Source organism: Eublepharis macularius, chromosome 9 (genome assembly GCF_028583425.1).
Source record: "Eublepharis macularius isolate TG4126 chromosome 9, MPM_Emac_v1.0, whole genome shotgun sequence".
Taxonomy (NCBI): domain Eukaryota; kingdom Metazoa; phylum Chordata; class Lepidosauria; order Squamata; family Eublepharidae; genus Eublepharis; species Eublepharis macularius.
The window spans coordinates 94,098,818-94,120,196 of NC_072798.1; the positions used below are offsets into that span (position 1 = coordinate 94,098,818).

A 21,379-nucleotide genomic window follows, 5' to 3' on the forward strand; every position below is an offset into this window, starting at 1 on the left:
ATGGAGACATAAACAAGAAAGGGAAAAAAACAGGCTGACTTTTCCAAAATGGTAGCTCTGTTCTCCATACCAAAAGCAAGTACTGTTTAACTTGTCGCTAGCAGCAATCTGATATCTAATTAAATTCATTATGATCTATTATGGAGACTTGAACATGAAAATCTAACAACAACATAGTTATTCTTCTTATACTTAAAACTATATCGTATCTTGCAAAGATTAGACAACACACTTATCATGATTGTGGCAATTCCATTTCCATTTCTGCAGGCAGCAATTGCCTTATCAGATTATTCTCCTCTCAAAAGAAAATGATTACATCTCTTGGCCTTTTAGAAAAATAGAGTAAGAACAATTTAGAATATTCCACACACCAAGAAGTGTCCAAATCAGAAAATGTTATCATCGAAAAGCTGCTTATGTATTTGAATAATTCAGTAGGCTTTTACAAGACTACTTCAATAATAATAGTAGTATGAGGAAAAGATTGTGGTCAATGTTTAAAATATTTCCCAATTATGTGTGGGATACCATTATGTGTGGAATACTCATTGTGTATAATGAAAGTATCTATGATAAAGGAGAAGTAACTAGAGGAGTGCAAGCTCTCCAAAACGAGAGAACATTTCCCTAGAGAACTGTCCTATATATTACTAATAAGCCACACTCCATTCCATTCCACACACATCTCGCGTTTTTGTTTTTCCTCATCCTATAGTGATGTTTTCAAAAAGTTAACCAAGACCAACTACAGACCAACTACAAACCAACTACAGACAGGATGAAGAGAAGAAGGTAATGAATATTAAACACATAACAGTCAAATCCAGCTTCCAGGAATCTAAAGGTTCAACAACACCAGTGAATATTTAGCGTTAAGTATCTTACCCGTTTTCCTTTTCAGTGTTGCTGATAGTGGGCATCAATGGGGGATTCCGCATGATCAATTTTGATCGGACTTTCTGAGCAGTCATGCCACAGTGGAGTCCTACGAATCCACTTCTCCCCGATTCCACATTAGGCTTTTGTTTTGCACATTTCATCGGCTCAAAGTCCATCATGCGGAATTTTTGACAGGATAAAAATCGATTCCTCATCGCTTTTTCCGGGGGAAGTGTCGAATGATGCACATCTTCATTTTTTTTTATTTCCCCTCCCCCCAAAAAACATTGCTACACATAAACGTTGCATCAAACCAACACATTAGAAAAAAAATTTCTCACAAAAAAACGTTGCTACACATAAACGTTGCATCAAATAAACATATTGGATAGGCCAGAGCACTTCCCGCCAATATTGTGGAAGAGTATTGGCTATTGACATTTGGAGGGAAAATTGTTACCAATGACCCTGTGTCTATCTTTCCCGCTTTCTTCGTGAGCAGTGTGGTTTAGTGATAGGTGTTGTGTTGAGGACGGTCTCTTTGTCCCTCCATGAAATGCCTAGACCACTAGTTGAACGCTGAAGTCCCTCCATCACACTTTCACTCTACCTCAGAAGCTGTCAGCTGTCAGCGAGCAACAAGTAACAAATTTGGCGTGTTGTAAAATGGACCCATTATTGGTCAGCTGTTGTCATGTAACACAGGATATGTTTCTGCATAGATTTGTAGAAACCAGCCAACCAGGTTCCTTGGGGCGCAGGCCTGCCAGTGGACCTGGAAAGTATAGTCTCTAGTCTGGTCCACCAGGCAGGCTTAAATTTCAGAGCCACCTGGGCCACACCACAGTCATCTTCCATGTGGTTTCCCACCCATCTCTCCCTCTGCTTATGTTACTGGGATTTGGTGGCTGTTGTTAGGGTTATTGCTGACGTTTTTGTCCCAACTTTAGCGTGGTGGTTTTGGCATGAGCCATGGATCTGTTTTGGGGGAAGAGGGCCTGCGTGCACTGCTTCCCCATAGATGGGGGATGACTCTAAAGGAATCTTGGGGGCAACGCTTGGCAGGGACAAGCAGAGCTCAGGCTGTCAGGGCATGCTTGTTCCCAGGTAGCAGGGGATCCACACAGATGTTTATGCCCATGTGGAATCCCACCTATTGTCATTCCATGGTTCCCACCCTTAGCAGGCAGGTTGAGGGTGGGAGGGGGGTCATTGGCTGGCTCCAATAAGCTGTAATCGGCCTTTTATTTATTTATTTACATTGCTTATAGTCTGCCTTTCTCACTGAGATTCTTAGAGGTATATGCTAACAGCAGCAACAGTAGTAATGGCAAGTAAATGGAAAGACGAAGAATGCCCAACCAGAGAAAACTGGCAAGATAAAATGACAGAATATGTGGCAACGGCAAAATTAATGAATTATATAAACAGAAGACCTATCAGAGAAAATGGAAACATATATTATTTAATATCATTAGTTTAGTTAGCATAGTTTGATGCACTGTAGTATAGTACTGCCAGAATTGAAATGTACAGATCATGGTGTGCTCTGTGCTATTGGTTTGGAGGTGGAAGGGGTACAGCGGCAAATATTGCTAAATACTTTATAATAATTTTTTTGGTGTTTGGTTTAATAGCAAGACATAGTGGAAGAGAGAGGAAATGAGAATGGTTGTTGTGGGCATGAACATGATATTCAAGAACATGATTGTGCTCTAGATAATCTGTGTAAAGGGTTTCTTAATCTTCCCTTAGTGTAATGAGTATATTTGTTTTTTCCTTATTTTTTCCCCTGTATCCCCTTTGTTGTTTAGAAAATTACAAAAAAACCAACAACTTCTACTCTGGTTTTCAATCACTGTTTTATGATAAAGCTTAAATTTCTGTCTTTTGTAAATTGATTTTCACATGGATTTTTGTTGTTTTGAAATTATCATTGTGTGTTGTTAATTGTGAGCAGCTTTCTTCAATTACTAAATTAGAAAAGTAGCACGTAAATGTTCTAAATAAAAAACAGTACGTCCCCAGGAACGTAAATCTCAAGACTTACTGGTTATCTTTGAGCGAAGCAGGAGTACGGGTGTGCCAGTGCTTCAAGGAATATTCTACACACAGGACTAAAACAACACCTACCGTACACGATTATGAGACAGTGAATGCGAAGGACTCTGAATACCTGAAAAAGCTATACAATGCTAAGTATTACTTCCTAGCCATGTTCAGCTAATATGGATTAATAGAAAGATGAGATAAACCCAGAATTTGTTAAATTCACCACAAAATAACTTGTGTGACAGAAAACTGTGATGCATATCAAAACCAATCAAATGGAATTCTGGTGCTCAAAGCTGCCCCAATTCTTTTGGTTCGCATTTTTTGAGTAGCTATGATAGCTAAGAACAGTGCTGAGTTTTAGAATAACAACTGTTCCATTAACGGTTGATGTAACAACTAACGTCTCTGTCAGGTCTGTTGCCCATTGTCCCTCCATATTGTTACCCAGCTTAAGATATGTTGCAATAGCCTCATGCACCTGTTACCTTGTTGCTTTCCAGATTCCCGGACGGTCGAGCCCTTATCTTGGATGGCTCGCCGCAGCGGCCTTGGGACAGCTCCTTCCGTCCCGCTACTGATTATGTTTGGCTGGGAGAGCCGGAGGGGTGGAGGGACATGTGAACGGGTTGATATAATGTATCCTGTACTCAATGCGTCATTCTTAACAAGAGACCTGTGTACAGCCAGACGCCTTTAATTGCTTCTGTGTAACCTATGGACATATGTATGGAGAAGCCTGTGATATCTCAATAAAAACCCATTTACTCAAGAGAGCTTGGATTTCTTGCTGCAAGGAGTGGGAGTCACCTTCAACGTATCCTGTCTTCCATAGACTGACAATCTCATTCCCGCTAGCCAGGCACAACTGGACTGAGGCGTTCTTGTTCCCAGTTATCTCGTCAAGACCCTCCAGCCAAGATAACAGCACTAGTTAATTTTAGAGTTGGGAGGGGGGAGAAATCAGCAACGAGAAATGACATGGTAAGTCCGGAAGATTCCCAGAAGCTGGTCAGGAGGCAGAGCAACCAGAAATCTATCGTTTGTCTAGAAGGAAAGTGTTAGGAGTCGTGTTTTTTAAAAAGCTGTTATTAAAACTAGCTCAGATGAACCCTCAACAGAATAGAAAGGTATGCAGCTGGATATGGGAATTGAATTATTTGTGTGAGAAAAGCTATTTCACTTCTAAGTAACTTCCCAGGGCCCCTATTTCACCAGGAGTGGGGGGTGCTACCAGTATTAGCATAGTCAAAAAGAGTCCAGTAGCACCTTTATGACTAACCAATTTTATTGTAGCATAAGCTTTCGAGAATCACAGTTCTCTTCGTCAGATTAGCACAGTATTAACACATTCATACTGTTAAGACTACTGATACCATATTTAGTCAAATCTTTGGGTTTCTTAAACAAACAATAGTCCACAAAGCCTTTGTGCATCTAGCACCACCACCACCACCCCGGCCATCATGTGGCAGCCAACTTATAGCAACTCTCTTGGTGTTTTCAAGAGGTGGATTACTGCTGTCAGAAAATATGAATAGCTGTTACCACCTTTTGTAAAGTATACTTTGTTTTCAAATGATCTCCTGATAATAAAAATGACACAGGCCCGATCTCTGCTACTCTTCTCCATCAAGATCTGCCCGTTCATGTCATCTCTGAGCAAGATTGCTTCTTGTTAAACTCCAAGAGGACTCGCTTACCTAGATATACCAGTCTCTCACCTACAGAACCTGTTCTCACACTCCCAAAATAAAGGTGAATAAGCAAATCTACAAAGCAAAAAAAGTGTTGCCCTTTTCTGTAACAGCTTCAACAACACAGTAGGCAAGTGTCGCATTCTATTCTTGCAGTCGACTGCTTCGTTCCCTTTGCTGGTCAATCAATTAAATGGTTGCACATTTATTTATTTACTGAAAACATTTATGTCCCATCTTATCTTCTCATAATCATGGAGACTAACAGTACAGCAACCAGAACACAAGGACACAAACTATAACAATCCAATGAAAAAGATTAAAGATAAACAGATTTAAAACACACACGATTAAAAAATGCACAGATAGATTTAAATTTAAAAATTACCCTCAGGATTAAAAATAATGTAGCCAGGCCTGAAGAAACAATTTACCCATCAAAAACTGGGTCTTTGGTTACTTTAAAAAAATTAAAATAAGTAACTTAAAAGAATTTTTAAAAATGAGATTGGCAGGAAAACTTGGCAAGCACCAGGAGGCATCTATTGATGAAGGGAGTTTACCTAAGCCGGCCACTTCTGGACAGTATGACTGGAGGGTGCGAGTCGGGCGCTCCTTTTTTTTGGAGGCAGCATTCAATTGGACCCCAGCTGCTGCATGGCACGGGTGGGAGATGCTGGCAAAACGCGGCACCTAACAGCACAATGCTGTGCGTAAACTAAATAAGATGCCAAAAAAGGGTGTTCTTGGTGCACGCTCTCTCTTTTCTTTATAAAAAACGAATACAATATTGGAAGGAAAAAAAGAAAGAAAATTTAATTTCACCATTTTACACAGTCTAATATATAACATACCCTACGGCCAATTTCATATAATACAAAGATAGACACTCATTTTAATAACAACAGGGAAAAATATTTGCCATACATTATACATTGTCTGGAATACCTTCCTAAATGTAGTTTGTGCAGGTGCCTTCTACATCCATTCTAAAGGACGTAACATTCTTCTTTTATATATAAATATAAGGTTTAATATATTACATAACTGTGATGTATTGAAGAAAGACAAACTCTTCCTCTTACGATAATTAAAAATAATACGGCCGCCAAATTCCCAGTAGTGGCTGGAGATCTCCTGGAATTACAACCGATCTCTAGGCCAGAGAGATCAGTTCCTCTGGAGAAAAAGGCTGTTTTGGAAGGTAGACTTTACGGCATTACACCCCACCGATGTCTCTCCCCTCCCCAAACTCCACACCCAAAACTTCCAGGAATTGCCTGTCCCATAGCTGGCAACCCTATAAAATAATCAACATCCTGCGTGATCAATATATAATATTGATAATATACAGTGCATAAGCCCAACGGGAAGTCTCCTATACAGTTCCATTTCCATACCTGAAACAGGAACTTAAATACGGGTGGCTAGAGTAACTGTTCTCACTAAAATTGGTGTAAATGCTTTAAAACTGCCTTTATTGCTTTTGCTACAGGTAATGTTGTCTGTCCCTCAAAATGTTAGCAAAGGGCACACAACAGATAGATATTTGGAGTAGGAATGCTAGAAAAAAATGTAAAAATAAAGCGAGCTTATTTATTGCATTTCACATATCGAAGAGCTATTTCTGTGCCTTTGAAATTCTGGCACACTTACCTCAATTAAAAAAAAGCCATTCTCTCTCAGTCCTACCCGACTTTGCTCTTTCCCACACAGTCCACACACTCCCTGCTTTTTGATCCTGCAGTGAAGTTATAATACTGAATTTGTGTCATTACAGTTATTACCAAGGCAACAGGCTGAAATCAAACAGTACTTCCTAGCAGGATCAAGAAGAAGGAAAAAAGTTGGACGAAGAAAGTGCTTTTATTATCACAAAAATGTCTTCCACAGCTAAGCAAAGAAGCCGATAGGTAAGGTACATTTCTCTAGAGCTTAACGTTCTTTGAAGCTTGCACTAATGCTCCATTCTGTCTGAAGCACGGTTATTAATTAAGGGCCAAGAGAGTTTTCACATTAAAGTATACCAGTTTCTAAATAAGACTGCAGTGAAAGTGTAACATGTCCTCTGCTGGTAAATAGTTATGGACATAACAAACGGCAACAATATGGAGATTATAGAATCTAAATTATAAAATCTATACAAACCTATTATTGTCAGTCTTCAGTAAACTGTCAGTTCAGGGGGGGGAAATTGCCTGTTCTTGCAGTTTGCGTTTCTTTGAACAACTGACAGAATTTGGGGCTGCCTAACCTAGCATTACTGCTCATTAAAATATGCACGTTATTACTATTATTTCTGGAAATAAAGTCATGTATTTTTATTGAAATTACGCTAGGAAAAGGTGTGTTAGAAGACAGCAAACTCAAACAAAACACAGCAGTGCAGTGTTTCTGTGTCCCCCACCCCCCGGTAATCCAAAGGCTAAACTAAACAAGACACAGAGGAGTTAGCCGTGTTAGTCTGTAGTAGCAAAATCAAGAAGAGTCCAGTAGCACCTTTAAGACTAACCAACTTTATTGTAGCATAAGCTTTCGAGAATCACAGTTCTCTTCATCAGATGCAGCCATGGGAGGCTTGAACTGAAATTGGGGGGGACAGGGGGCTAGGGAACGGAGAGTTAATCCTTTTGCCATCTTCCAACTGCTTTCGCATTATGCACCCCTGTAAGAAGAATGCTTGGTTGAAAAGGGGCTGCTAAGAACTCCAGCTTGGAGGCTTACTTCTTACAATGGTTACTGATTACACTAGAACATTGCTGGTGATGGACTCCATGTGATGGAACGGACTTTTGGATAAGGTCAGGAGGCCCCACAGTACTACTCTTGCATAGACTCCAAAAAACAGAACTATGTAGAAGAGACATTGGCATATCATAGTATGAGATTGTAAGAGATACAGCTATAACGATTGTAAGAGATACAGCTATAATGTGATTCAGGAGTTGATAATGTGAGTGAGGATTTGAACCTGACTGGTGCACTAACCACTATGCCACACTGACTTGTTTTTGAGTACTTTGACACCTTAAGTATCCTCCATTGTGGGACTTTTTATTCCAAAATTTTGTCTATGAGCCTGGTATGTGCAGACTGCCATGCTGTTGTCAACCAAGAAACCCATGTCAGGGCAAACCTATGCTGGTACCCCTGCACATGCATATCCCATACCCAGAGGTCATAGGACTACATTATACATGGTCACATCTATGGCTCACCATGCTTCCAGAGTGGACAAAAGGGGGGAGAAGCAGAAGGTAAACAGTTAAATCTTTATTGACCTAGCCAAATTTCAGAAACCGAAAGCAGAGTGAGAGAAGCAATCCTAGATGGTTATGCAAATTCAAAACAGCTCATAACATGGAGATGCTTCTCAGTGACCTCTCAAACTCTTGGCAATGGCTATCTATTCAGTTTCATAATACAGTAGGAAGAACATATCACAAATTCATAGTGTCCAGTTTGGTTTGGAGTTTGGGTGGCCTGTTTGGGTGGCACCAACCCTGTTCAATAATTAATGGCGCGTCACCTGGGATTTCTGCTGGTTATGAATTCTGGCATCTTTCCATTATATGCCCTATTACATATGCATTGAGGTGTTTTTCAGGTGGGTGATACTGGTCCACACTGTGTGGTCCGCCCTGAGTCTCAGTGAGAAAGACAGACTTTGACTAACGTAAATAAATGGTTTCTCTTGCCTCTTCACAATTCCTGGGGAAAGTTCCAAACTGAGGTTGGCTTATAAGCTTTTCAGCAGGAGACCAGCTTGGCTTTCCCCCCCGATATGCAACCAGGGGGTAGCCAACCAGGTTTGGGGTATCTCACTGCATTTCTCCTTTAGCAGCAGGAGAGGTGTACCTTGTAGCCTAATGAGGGTGTTCCTGGCTACTGCCCCCCTCAATGGTTTGCTCCTCCGCTGCTTCAAGAATGTCAGGCTGACACAGGTCACACTGCTAGGTCCATGTCACGCACACCCCTTTTGTGCCCAGAGTGGCTGTAGCACAGTGGTTAAGTGGTTTGCCTCTGAATCAGCACTCTACTGGTTTGAATCCCACCACGGCCATGAGCTCAATGGGTGGCCATGCGTAAGCCACTCCACTCAGCCCCAGCTCCCCACTCTATTGTGGGGATAATAATAACACTAACTTGTTTATCACTCTGCGTGAGGCACTAACCTGTCTAGAAGAGTGGTATATAAGCACAGTTATTATTATTAGTTATTATTACCATCTGTGCAGCCATTCCCTGTTTTTAACTGACTGTTGGGCTCAAAACACCCAGGGCTCCACGGCCCACATCTCCTTTCGGCCAGGTGCTAGTTTGGAGTCTTTTAGCTTCTTCCACAGCACCCAGTGCCCCCTGCTGCTAGGATCAAGGGTTAGCATCGCTCTATTGCTGGCACAGTTGTCAACCTTCAATATCTTACCTGGCCAGCGGGGGGGCACCTTCCATGCGCGCCCCCCTGCGGTGCTGTGTGCCCCAGCGCACAGCAGCCCCAGGATCAGGCCTGTTTTGGCCTGGATCGGGGCCCCTGCGGAGTGCAGGAACGCTCCCACGCTCCACAAGGGTCCAAAATGGGCCCAATCCACATCAAAACAGACCCGATCCGTGCCAAAACGGATCCTCCAAGGTAAGAGCCAGGCCCCAGTCTCCTGCTGGGAGATCGAGGGGGCCTCGCAACCCTAGCCTGGACGTGTGGTTGCAGGACATTGAGGAGCCCACTGGGTTTGGTTTTTCAGCTCTAGGAGCGTTGGTGGGAGCTGTTTTGTGGCTCTTGTGGCGGATTGGTCATTGGGCACTGATCCGTTTGGGGGGAAACAGGGCCTGCAAGCTCAGTCTCCCTATTATGGGGGTCCCCTTAAGGGATCTGGGGAGTGAGGCATGGCTGGTGCATGCCCAGCGGGAGCTGTCAGATCCACCTCACTCCCAGGTGATGGGATCCACACAGGAGTGTACACCCACATGGCGTCCCACTGGCTGTCATCCCATGGTTCCCCACTCTCAGCAGCGGTCTGAGGGAGTGTGGGGGTCATCAGTCAGGTCAGCCGATGCTCAGATCAGTGCCCTATGCAGTGCCAATGCTCCGCGAGCTGCAATATCAATAAAATTGTGGCCTCTTTCAACTCCAACTGTTGTCTGTTGTGTTTTGTCGCCTTGCCCCCCCCCCCGCTCTCCTCCCCCATTCGGCACTGGCCTGCAACTAACCTTAGGAATAAACACTCAGCATGATAGAGCTTAGCCCTTATCACCATTTTGTCCTTAAGAAAGAAGTGTAAGCCTGACCTAATGGCAGAGGGATGAAATCAGAAAAAGTGTGGAGGGGACACAATACCTTTCCCCCCTGAGGACTCCCCCTCCCCAAGTTATGTTCTCAGAAAATTTTGGGGAGCACTGAGAAAAAAACTCCCATGATTATTCTTCTTCTTCTGCAATGAGTGAAATGCTTTTTAAGGCAAGGCTTCACTCAGAATACAGAGCATGAAAAGTATTATGTAAGACCATCTACAGCATTAGAGAATATTAACTGCAGTGTATACAACAGACATATAAAACATACTTTGTTAATAACAACAAATAAATTTTAATAATTTTAGCAACAATTAATATCCTATAATATGTTTGATAATACATTCTGAAACAGTTCTGATAATACATTCTGAAACAGTTTACTCTAACGCAGGTATGAAACATGCTTATTGTGACTAAATTGTGACTGTTTTTGTTTACTACAAAATTTTGTTTGCTAATTTCTACTTTTATGTGTTCTTACCTCTCAGATGGCAAAAACTGATATAGATGTGCTGAGATATTGTGGGGTGCAGCAGTGCACACCTCTCTCTCAAGTACAGGGTGCACTTGTAGTTTTCCTTGCAGGAAACTAACAATGCAATTCTACTCTAGTCTAAGCCTGTTGACTTCAAGGGGCTTAGACTGGAGACTAAGCCCCATAGGATTGCACTGTAAGGCATTTTGTACTAACTCCTCTTTAACTGCTTCATCAAAAAAATAAATGCTATTTTCCCCCCTGCTTGGGAAGAATTCTCATACACCTGCACCACCCCTAACCGTGCCATGCTAAGCAGTTCCTCTAGTCTAAGGCCATTCTGCTAGGACTGCACTGTAGCATTAGTCTACACATCTTCCTTAGGTGGCTCCGGTGCAGAATCAGAGCGCTCTAAAACACTCGTTTTTATCAGGCAGGGAAGAAGGAGAACTGTCTTACGAAGACATGATGAATGCTGAAGAGCAGCAAGTCAGACAACTGTTTCCCCAAGACGATCTATTCGCCCTTAACTGTGAAAGAGGTCCCCTTCTTCCCCATGAAACAGATTCAGAACCATCAGATTAAAAACACCTGCTTTTGTACATCTATTACATGGCAGGAAGGCTTAAAAGAACAGGCGGCCTTTCTAGGCCAACCTGCAGAACAAGGCGTTTGCTTGTGTCTATGATGTTGATGGAGTAGAGATGGGTCACCTCATCCCTCTACCACTGGAGAGAGCCTCTCGTCTGCAGTGGCAGGGGAGGTGGAGGGTGTTATGCCTACAGCACTTTTCCTGTATCTTGAACAAACTATCACAAATTTAAAAGTTTTTCCAGGCTTCTAACTGTTAAAGCCTTTTGTGACCCTGAAATGAGTCTTCGTTTCCCTGAGGCTGGAGCAGGGGTCTGACATGGGGTGATTCACTAGAGTCCAAGCTCTAGGACTAGAGTTCACAGACTGTGTCCTATGCCACTGCACCTTCCCTGTCTTGGAACCAAGACACACTTTTGAGCCCGTTTTCCTCTTTAGAAGTGAATTCAGCCAGGGATTCAACCAGTGGCTTGGAACAAGACTAATGCTTTCATGGGTGCAAGAACTTCAGACGTAAAGAGTCTGATCTCCCCCCCTCCCCACACACATACACACAGAAGACCAAAATGCCCCCCATTCCTGTTTCAGAGGATCCCCTCTCTCTGTAATGTGATGGGGGGCATTTTAGGCAGCTGCCGGGAGGGGAGGGCACAAAAATCATATTCCACAGGCAAAAACTGCTTGCATTGACAGCAAACGTTAGTCTAGATCCAACTCGCTATTTCCTCCCTAGTGGGCTACTGCGTTTTTTAAGGAAACCACCGTTTGTCGCGGGGACCTGCTGGATCATGGCTGGGCTCTCTGCTGGATGATCCTACGGCCGTCGCAGAGGCATCTCCTGACAAGCAATGATTTGCCCTTTCCATGGCTGAACAGGAATAATAAAATAGACTAGTGGAAAGAGGGGGGTTTTTTAAGCGAAAAAAGAGCAACAAGACAAAAAGTGTAAGGAGAGAAAGTATACAGCCAAATGGGGGTCAATTTCGTGACCTCCATACCCAGAGGATGCAATATTTAAATCAAACTACTGATTTTATTAGTTTTAGTAAGAACTATATGTATTATTTTTCCTGAGCTTCTAGGTTTATTTTTACGCCTTCTGCAGCTGCTCATTATTTTGACTATCATGATTTGGTTTTGCTGACTATATTTTATTTTATTTGTTTTTAGATTGTTTTAATTATATATTGATCGTATTTTATTGTGAGCCACCTTTAGGACTTTTAAAAGAGCAAGGTAGGTTAAAACTGCTGCAAACAAATCATCTAAGGAACAAGATTAGATAAATTGGTCTAGAGCAAATCGCATTGTAATGCTGCCTTCCTCTCCATTACTGAGAACTCATTATTTGTTTAATTGTTGGAACTGAGGCTCACAGCTAGCAAAGCTTTCTTGATTTTATTTTATATGTGAGGAAGAAATATTGCTTCGAGTTGGAAATTTAGACTCAAACGTTCCATGTATTAACAAGCTTAAACATGTTTCTCAAGCTTGAACTGAAAATTGAAATATCTTAAGGTAGGATTTGTTTGTTGGAGCTTTTTTTAACTATAACTAATAAACTAAGGCTGAGGTTCTATTTCATGTTCAAGCTATACAGAAAGAAGCCTGACTGAATTAATTCTGCCTTTTTTCTTCTATATTTTCCCTCTTTTTCTTACATAAATCTACTATTTGTTTTCTTTCACTAAGCTTCTCTGACCTGCTGCTGCTTCCCTGCTTGAGAGCTGGAAAAGGACACGCTTTTGCAAAAGTAATAATAATTTATTTCTTGGTATTGAGTTCCAAATTGTTCTAAAGGCCAAATCTTAATTCAATGGCTCTTGGACAATGCGTATGTTTCAAAGCGAAGAAATACAAAAACGAACTATCAACAATCACAAACACAGCACACTTCATTCTGCACTACAGAGATGATGAAAAATAGATACTGAGCAACCAATCATAAAATCTCCATTTAATATGCACAAATAATAAAAGAATTGAATTAAGAATAGGAGTCTACATTCCCATGTAAATTCTAATTATTAAGCATTCTCAGCGTTGTCATTAAAAAACCGGATCTTTTACTTCACACAATATCACGTGTTTAAGTATTTACAATACAATCCTATGGTGAGTTACTCCAGTCTACTCCAGTGTCTTAATTGACACTGAAGTCAATTAATCTCCTTGCTGTTCACCATTTAAAGTACCCTAATGGTGCAATTCACAACTGTAGTTAATTCACTTATTTTGCCACTGAATTCCTCTGTGTTAAAGGAATGTGTAATGATAAAACAGGGCTGCAGTTATCTGTAACTGTTGTCCATCGAGTGGTTTTCTGTGCAGGTATACATGGGATCTGCACATGCACAGGCCAGGTGTGGACATTCTAAAGCTCCTAGAGGCACAAGATGCTCGCCTAGCCTTTTCATGCGCTTTCCCTCCAGGCACAGCTATAAAAGATGAGGCGAGCTGCTCCCTCCCTCAATTCTCTAAGCCACTTGTGCAAAAGAAAAGGTAAGAATAAGAACTCACAGTGGGGAAGAAGGGAGGGATGTGCGTCTGCTCAGAAGACCACTCGATGAACAAAGTTACAGGTAAGCGCAACCCTGTTTTCATCGTTGTGTCTTCTGTGCAGTCCCACATGGGAGATTCGTGAGCTGACTTACCCAGGAGGAGGGTGTGAAGCTCATTATTGGAAAAGACTCTCCAGGACTGCTTTGTCAACACCTCCATCCTGTCTGGAGTTCAAACATCTTTTGTCACATCAAGCTGTGAGCCACCACTCTGCCCGCCGTGCTGCCTCCGCCCTCAGCCATCTTCCTGAGTGCTGGGCGGAAGGTCTCTCTAAACCTCAGATAGGGCAGGGGAGGGGGTTGCGCCACCTGGTTCCTCCTTCTGCCTGCTGGGTTGTGAACTTCCCTCACTCCTATCTCTTCAGCTTTCTCCTCCCTGGCCTCACCAGAAGCCCTTCCCTTTATAGTGCCCCTCCAGCGGGGCATCCAATCTGCCTCTGTGTTACCCAGATCCCTTGGATTCTCACCACTCACACCAGAGATTCCTCATTGTGACGGGCTCTGGCCCCGTCCTTCAGTGGAGCGCCCCGCCTCCCCCACCAGCCAGGACCCAATGGCTTGCCAGCTCCAGGGACAGACTGGCCTGCCTCTTCCACCAACGGGCTCGCCCAGCATCCTGGCTGGGCTTGCCCCAACTTCCTCCGGCTCAGATCCCCCATGTGGCCTGGGCTGTTCCCAGGCTTCAGCAGAGGCTGCAGTGGCAGTGCTGGCTGCTGCCACACCTCTCAGCTGACAGGCGGCCCGCAGCCCCCGCACCACTGCGCAGCTGAGCCAGCAGCCTAGCCCTGTCAGCTCCCTCCTTGCTTCTTGCCACCGCACTGCTGCTTCACCACTCAGCTGGCTTCCCTGCCCTGTTGGCGCTCTCCTGGCCTCCGGCAGCAATGCACTCCTCTCCACCCCAGCTGGTAAGAGGGGTGCTGACGGGGAGTGGGAAGGCTGCTACGGCTGGCCCCACATTCTTCAGACTCCGGCAGGGAAGCATCGCTGCCATGTCTGGGGCCAGCGGCTCCAGCTCCAGACAGAAGCATTTGTTGCATGATCAGAAAAGCTTCAGAACCAGTTGCCTCCAAGTGCAGCACCTTCAAGACTGGCTACAAGCAGGTAAAAGGACAGCAATTCACTTCCATTTCCAAGGACCTCACCATGCAAACCAGCCATTGGTTGTATAATCCAAGGTCTTCACTTGGGGAAACAGCAGAGCTCTCAGTAAGGAATTTTGGTAGGGATGGTTCTGATGAAAAGAAACTGACATCAAAGTCGTCATCTGATTGGGTGGAAGAGTTCAGAGTTGGTTCAATTTTGCTTTGGTTCCAAGTAGACCTGGATATATGCATCTTCCTCATGGAAGATATAATGAAGAGGCAGTTACATTCCAGGTGAACCTTCATACCCATAAGCATATCAGTGATGGTAGCACTAAGCAAATTGATTCTATAGGTAATACTCTTTTGGAGTGTCCTGAATTTCTAGCTTGGAGAGCTAAATTGATTCTTCCTCTGTTTAAGTAGGATTTTATCTATCTTAAAGCTAAATATTCTTGGCTATTAAGAGATTAAGATAAACAAGTAACTTAGTGTGTAACTAAATTTTTGGCAGCTGTAGTAAAATCACGTAACTCTAGGTTTCCCTTTTAGTAGGTGACGGCTCGCTTTTTATGACTTCAGTCATGGAAACAGTAATTAAGATGATAATGATAGTAGGGTGAACTACACAGTGAGTAATGGAACCGATGGTGACTTCGGTGCTGAGCCAGTTCCAGTTGATTGTTATTGTCAGACAGAATCGAGGAATGTATATGGATCTCAGATGGACGTATAGGAGACTGTGGTAGCAGGGATACAGCCGTGATGTTTCAATAACTTCGAGATTTTCCCCTTCGGAATGGGACAGAACCAAAATGGAGTGGCATCTCAGCATCGGGGAAGATGTTCTTAGAACCCTAGCTGGACTCAGAGGATCTGGTGTACCGGGTTCAATGATGACAATTTCTTCTTCTTGTGGCCCTTCGAAGTCAAAGTCTTGTCCACATTTTTGACTAAAGTTTTGCCTTCTTAGAAGCCAGCTCCGACTGGCTTTGAGGTGGGACCAGTGCCAACAAACCAGGGACTGACTGGTCCTTAGCAGACAAGCAAGGAGCCAAAGAGGTAGGAGGAACCGAAAAGTTCTTTATCTGCAGCTGACTCCCAAAGTGCCACTTTCAGCTGTGACACTCTTTTTTTGGTGCATTTTGGGTATAAATTGTTTACAGACAACACACCACAAGGTGTTGTGTCCTTCTCTGATACAGAAGAGGCATTTGTGATACCCATCCGATTGGGCCATTTTCGTCCCACAATAGGAACACTTCTTGAAGAGGGCCTGACTCGCATTCAATACAATGGATCCGAGGAAAAGAGAATGTCCTCCTTCAGAGGTGGCAAAAGAAAAACTGACGGAGGGAGCCGCTCGCCCCGTCTTTTATAGCTGCACCAGGGAGGGAAAGTGCGTGAAAAGGCTAGGGGAGTGTCTCGCGCTCCTAGGAGCTTTAGAATGTCTGTGGCTGGCCTGAGCATGCGTAGATCCCATGTGGGACTGTATAGAAGACACAGCAATGAATTAACAGTATCAATAAGTACTTTCAGTGATCTGCAGTATTACTTATTGAGTTGGATCTAAACAAAGTTTTCCCATGGCAGAGTGGAACTTCCCTGTCTCCCTCTGCCCGCAGGAGCCAACTGATCTCCACAAAAGGCTGCTCTTGGGGGACAGAGGACGCCAAGGAATGGCATGAGGGGTTGCAGCAAGAAGGGAGAACCAGAGAAAATTGCCAGTTTAGTCTGGATCTAACTGGTCATCTAATATGACATACTGCCAGTTGTGATTTTCCTCGCCCTTTCTATCACCCTATCCAAGTATAAAGCTCCATTTTGCAGATCCTAATAGCTTAGCAGGTTGGCAGCAGACAAGAGGATCAAATTCCAGCAAAGAAGCTATATTTAAATAAGCACTAAGTTAGGGAACAGTATTTGACTGTCTACATTTTGAATACTCTCTGTTCACTGCAAGTTTACACACAATAACAACACAGACTACAAGTTATTTACACACAATAACAACTTTTGAAGGACCACACAGGGAAGAATGTCTTGCTATTGACGTTCATGTTTCTAATAATTTCAAGTTGAACAAGTTCCCTGTTCCAAAACAATCCCATACCAAGTGCTGAAATTAATTATTAAAATTTATATTAATTGTGGAAGCATACTATATGTCCCAAACTTGTCAGCTATACAGATTTTATTTTTCTATTGCAATTCCCTGTTCTGGATACATCTGTGTTATTAAAACCCAGATATGTATCTTTACAAATTATGACGGTATTTTGGAAAGTAACAGAAAAGGACTGGCCACATTACTCATCAAAATTCCTTTATATTTTTGTAGTTTTTTGTAGTTTTCTATGTTAGAAATTAAAAATAAAAAATTTTATATAAAAAAAATTACTGTTGAGTTCTGAAATGTCCTCGTGCTTCTCAGTAAAACCATTTTTTTCAACAGTTGCACACAGCAATGTCTTATTTGATGCTCACACATAAGCATCTTTCCCCCAAATAGTATCTATTTGTGGCTCAGTCCATGCCCATGGCTCTCACATTCAATATGAAAGATATATTCAGCTTGGAAAACGTGTGGCAGAAACTTAAGCAATTCTAACATAGCAGCATTTCAGCAGTGAACTATTAATCTTTGGGTCACAGAATACCTTTAAAGCTACTATTAGATTGATTTCAAGTTCTAAAATGACCTATAAAATGTCAGTTCTCAATAAAGGAAACAATACAGGGTTACAATCCACAGTATCAACCAACCTCAAAAACTGTTTGGTGGGTGAATATCCTTCAAATATGTGCTTCAATTTCTTGTGTTTAAAAATGCTTTTGGTCTGAGCATGCCTCATACCAAATAAGGAAACTGAAAAGGAAATTCTTTTACACCGAACACACACAGCTGCCTTAGACCACAAGTCTATCAAGGCCAGTATTATCTACTCAAACTGGTAGCTCTCCAGGGTCTCAGAGAGAGGTCTTTCACATACCCAACACCTGATCCTTAACTGGAGATGCTGGGGATTGAACCGAGGACCTTCTGCACGCCAACCAGATGCTCTACCCTCCCCAGGAGATCACACACTTTTATTTCTAGCCTTCTAAGGAATAAATAGCTAAATCTTTACCTTACCATTTGTTTGTAACTAAAAGTTCTACTAGAGTAACTTTCTCCTCTTCTCCCTCTCACACTTTCTGACAAGAGTAATTTCCATGCCGTCTGCAAAAACTACTGCTTGGTAAGGTGTTTAGATCACAAACACATCTGTATGTTTAGGATAAGCAAAGTCAGCTAATGAGTACCATAAATCTTATAAGGTTTCAATATACTGCTTTTGGATTCTCTTATACTGCACACGAAAGCACTTAAAAGGTACACTGCAAACACATGCGCTTTATAACATTTACCTAATCTTAATTAATTTAAATATCATATGCATTGCATTTTGTCTAAACACCCCCCCCCCCACACACACACATTTTCCCAAATAAAAACTAATCCACGGGGCTGCTATTTGCTCCAATGGAGCAAAATACAGGCCTGGCATCAAATCGTTCTGAGGATAGATGCAACAGCATACACCATTTGTGTCCTCTTTCATTTACACAGCAATTCACGCTCACAGTGAGTATTAGATGCAGGGCTTTTTTTCAGGGGGAGCGCGGGGGAACGGAGTTCCGGAACCTCTTGAAAATGGTCACATGGCTGGTGGCCCCACCCCCTGATCTCCAGACAGAGGGGAGTTTAGATTGACCTCCGCGCCAGCGGCGCAGAGGGCAATCTAAACTCCCCTCTGTCTGGAGATCAGGGAGCGGGGTCACCAGCCATGTGACCATTTTCTCTGAGGGCAACCCACTGAGTTCCACCACCTCTTTTCCCAGAAAAAAAGCCCTGATTAGATGCAACAGGCTAGAAAAATGTTGTGCCAAATATACCACTGTCTCAAAATCCAGGGGGATGAGCAGTATGGAATGTAACACAAGTATTCTCCCACATCTACTGTAGATGATGGATATGTATAGTAGACTGCAGATATTTTACACAATGATTAGAAAGATTCACAAACAACAAGTATCTGGAATACTTTTTGGAACTGAAAAAAACCAGGGATAAGGACCACAGTGGCCCCTCTTCTTACACTGCATGGGTTCAATCCAGAGATTTTAATAGAATACAGCTGGACGCACCTGCATTCAGCCCACCCATGTCTGCAAATCTGCACTCTCCTATTCTTAGCACAAGCCCATCAGAAAGTACAAGATGAAAATCTTTCCAGGAGTTTTCAAGAGGGGGAAATGATGAAATCCAAATCAAAACCAATCCAAAATGTAAAAACATTACTGAAAGTTTCTTTTATGTATTCCTCCCTTCTCTGCATCGTACTCAATAACTGAGAAAATCTGCTTACGTTTTACATTCAGCTGAGCTTGAACACTTGAAATATATGCCAACATTGAAAGAAAGGTAAAAAATTGATACATACATGACTGTGTTAATCCCTGCCAGCTGTTGGAACATTTGTAGACCACAACCCACAATTAATTCTCTTCGAGTTGGAGGATAGGTCAGCATTCTGCAGATCACCAGGCCAGCTTAAACCAAATGAACAAAAATGAAGTTCATTAATATACCAGTTCAGTCATCTGCTAACTCTTTTCCAGTATTGCACCACACGCACACGCCTATTTTGAGGCTTGCTCTGTACAAACTCTACTTTGGTGATACATTCTTACAGCTTAAACTACTTCCAAATAACTATTTGCCACAGATAAGGTGTCTCGAATGTTGCCAGTTTAGGACAAGTCAATGAAACAAAATTATTTAGGCTTACTGAAGATCGGACAATGCAAAAATTGGGTGAAGGCAATACCAAAGGCCACGTGCGTAACCACAGATGGAATGATACGCAGTCTACGTAGTGCTCTTCAACCACCAGAATTTGCCTGGATTGAACTTATCCAAATCCTTGCCCAGAAGGATACCCCTGTCAGGTCCGTCACCCACGGTCCTTCCATGTTCTTCATTCCGTGTATGATATGTTGCAATAGCCTCCTGCACCTGCTCCCTGTTGCTTTCCAGATTCCAAGACAAGCGAGCCCTTATCTCGGATGGCTCGCCGCAGCAGTCTTGGGACAGCTCCTTCCGCCCCGCTACTGATTGTGTTCGGCCGGGAGAGCCAGAGGGGTGGGGGGAACATGTGAAAGGGTTGATATAATGTAACCTGTGCTCACTGCATCATTCTTAACAAGAGACCTGTGTACAGCCAGAGGCCTTTAAATCCTTCTGTGTAACCTATGGACATACGTACTGAGGAGCCTGTGATATCTCAATAAAGACCTATTTACTCAAGAGAGCTTGGATTTCTTGCTGCAAGGGCCGGGAGTCACCTCCAACGTATCCTGTCTTCCATAGCCTGACAATACCAAGAAAGATTTCACGTTGCTCCATAACGGCCACTCACACATTTCGGTTCTCAATTCTATTTCTTCCTAACTAGGACCACAAACAGTGGAGTTGCTGCTGTTTACAAAGAGCCAAAACACACGTTAAGAAAAACCTAGGTTCAGCACGTGTTCTCTTACCTCAAGGTTTGCTGGGATCTGTAGGCGTCCTGGAAGCTTAAAGTTTAGCATTTACAGAGCAGCAAAAAGGGAAAGGGAAATACAGGCGCCTGTATTTTAAGCTTTAAGCTTCCAGGACGCCTTTAAGCTTCCAGGACGCTTACAGATCCTTTAAGCTTCCAGGACTTTAAGCTTCCAGGACCCCTACAGATCTTTAAGCTTCCAGGACGCCTACAGATCCCGGCAAACCTTGAGGTAAGAGAACACATGCTGAACCTAGGTTTTTCTTAACGTGTGTTTTGGCTCAAAGCAGCAGTGAATAACAATTATAACCGAAGGCATTTTTCTTCAAGATGTGTAAACTTCAAACTAGAACATTTTAATGTAGTTATTATACGGATAAAAAGTGTTACAGAATTTTGACTGGTAATATATCATAACATATAAACTACTTGCTTTGCTCCTCCTTCCAACTTAAATATTCAGTTATTTAATACTGCATTCTCTGATCTTCAGTAAATATTCATTCATTTAAACGTTCCTCCAAATGTTTAAACATAGCTCCTGACAACTTGGTTGCTGCAGTTAAAGGAAGGCATCTTTATTTACAAACTATTGTAAAGCAGTTGCTGAAATCATCCACACATGGAAAAATGAAAAAGTAGAAAGTTGTGCAATAATCTCATTATGCTTTACTTCCTTGATTTAAAACTAACAATGCGATGAAAGAGCTATAAAAGTGACTTTATAAAAATACTGCACATAACGTATTCATGTTTACAGCAGTTTTAGAACTCAGAAATTGCTCTGGTGTTTACAGTTATATATCACGCTAACATTTTGTATCTTTTCAAGGCAGTGCATTACCCATATATCAAGCATTCTAAACTGTTAGAACAAATTCATTACAATAATGTAGCCATAAATAGAAGCATACACATCTACACCCTTACAATTTTTATAGGCAGTTTTCCAAAACAGATCTATTCAACACAAAGTCATTCTCAAATTCTGAAATGGATGCCATGCCAAGGGGGGAAAATATCAGACTTATCCCAAAAGCTCTTTCTGTGCTAAAGTAGGAAGGGCATCTTAACATCAGGTCAGAAGGCAAGATCTAACTCCCAATTTACTGTATCAACTAGCAGGAGTCACTTCTTTCTCAGTTAAGAGACTCCTCAGGCT

At 42.5% G+C, this 21,379-nt stretch overlaps 1 protein-coding gene across 1 annotated transcript in view; it reads right to left on the reverse strand.

Moving 5' to 3' along the window:
* SLC2A13 (solute carrier family 2 member 13) overlaps positions 1-21,379 on the reverse strand; it is a 222,952-nt gene that overhangs the window by 113,201 nt on the left and 88,372 nt on the right. The window contains exon 4 of the mRNA XM_054988163.1: positions 19,117-19,225. Coding sequence (XP_054844138.1) covers positions 19,117-19,225 — 109 coding nt within the window. The remainder of the gene's footprint in view (positions 1-19,116; positions 19,226-21,379) is intronic.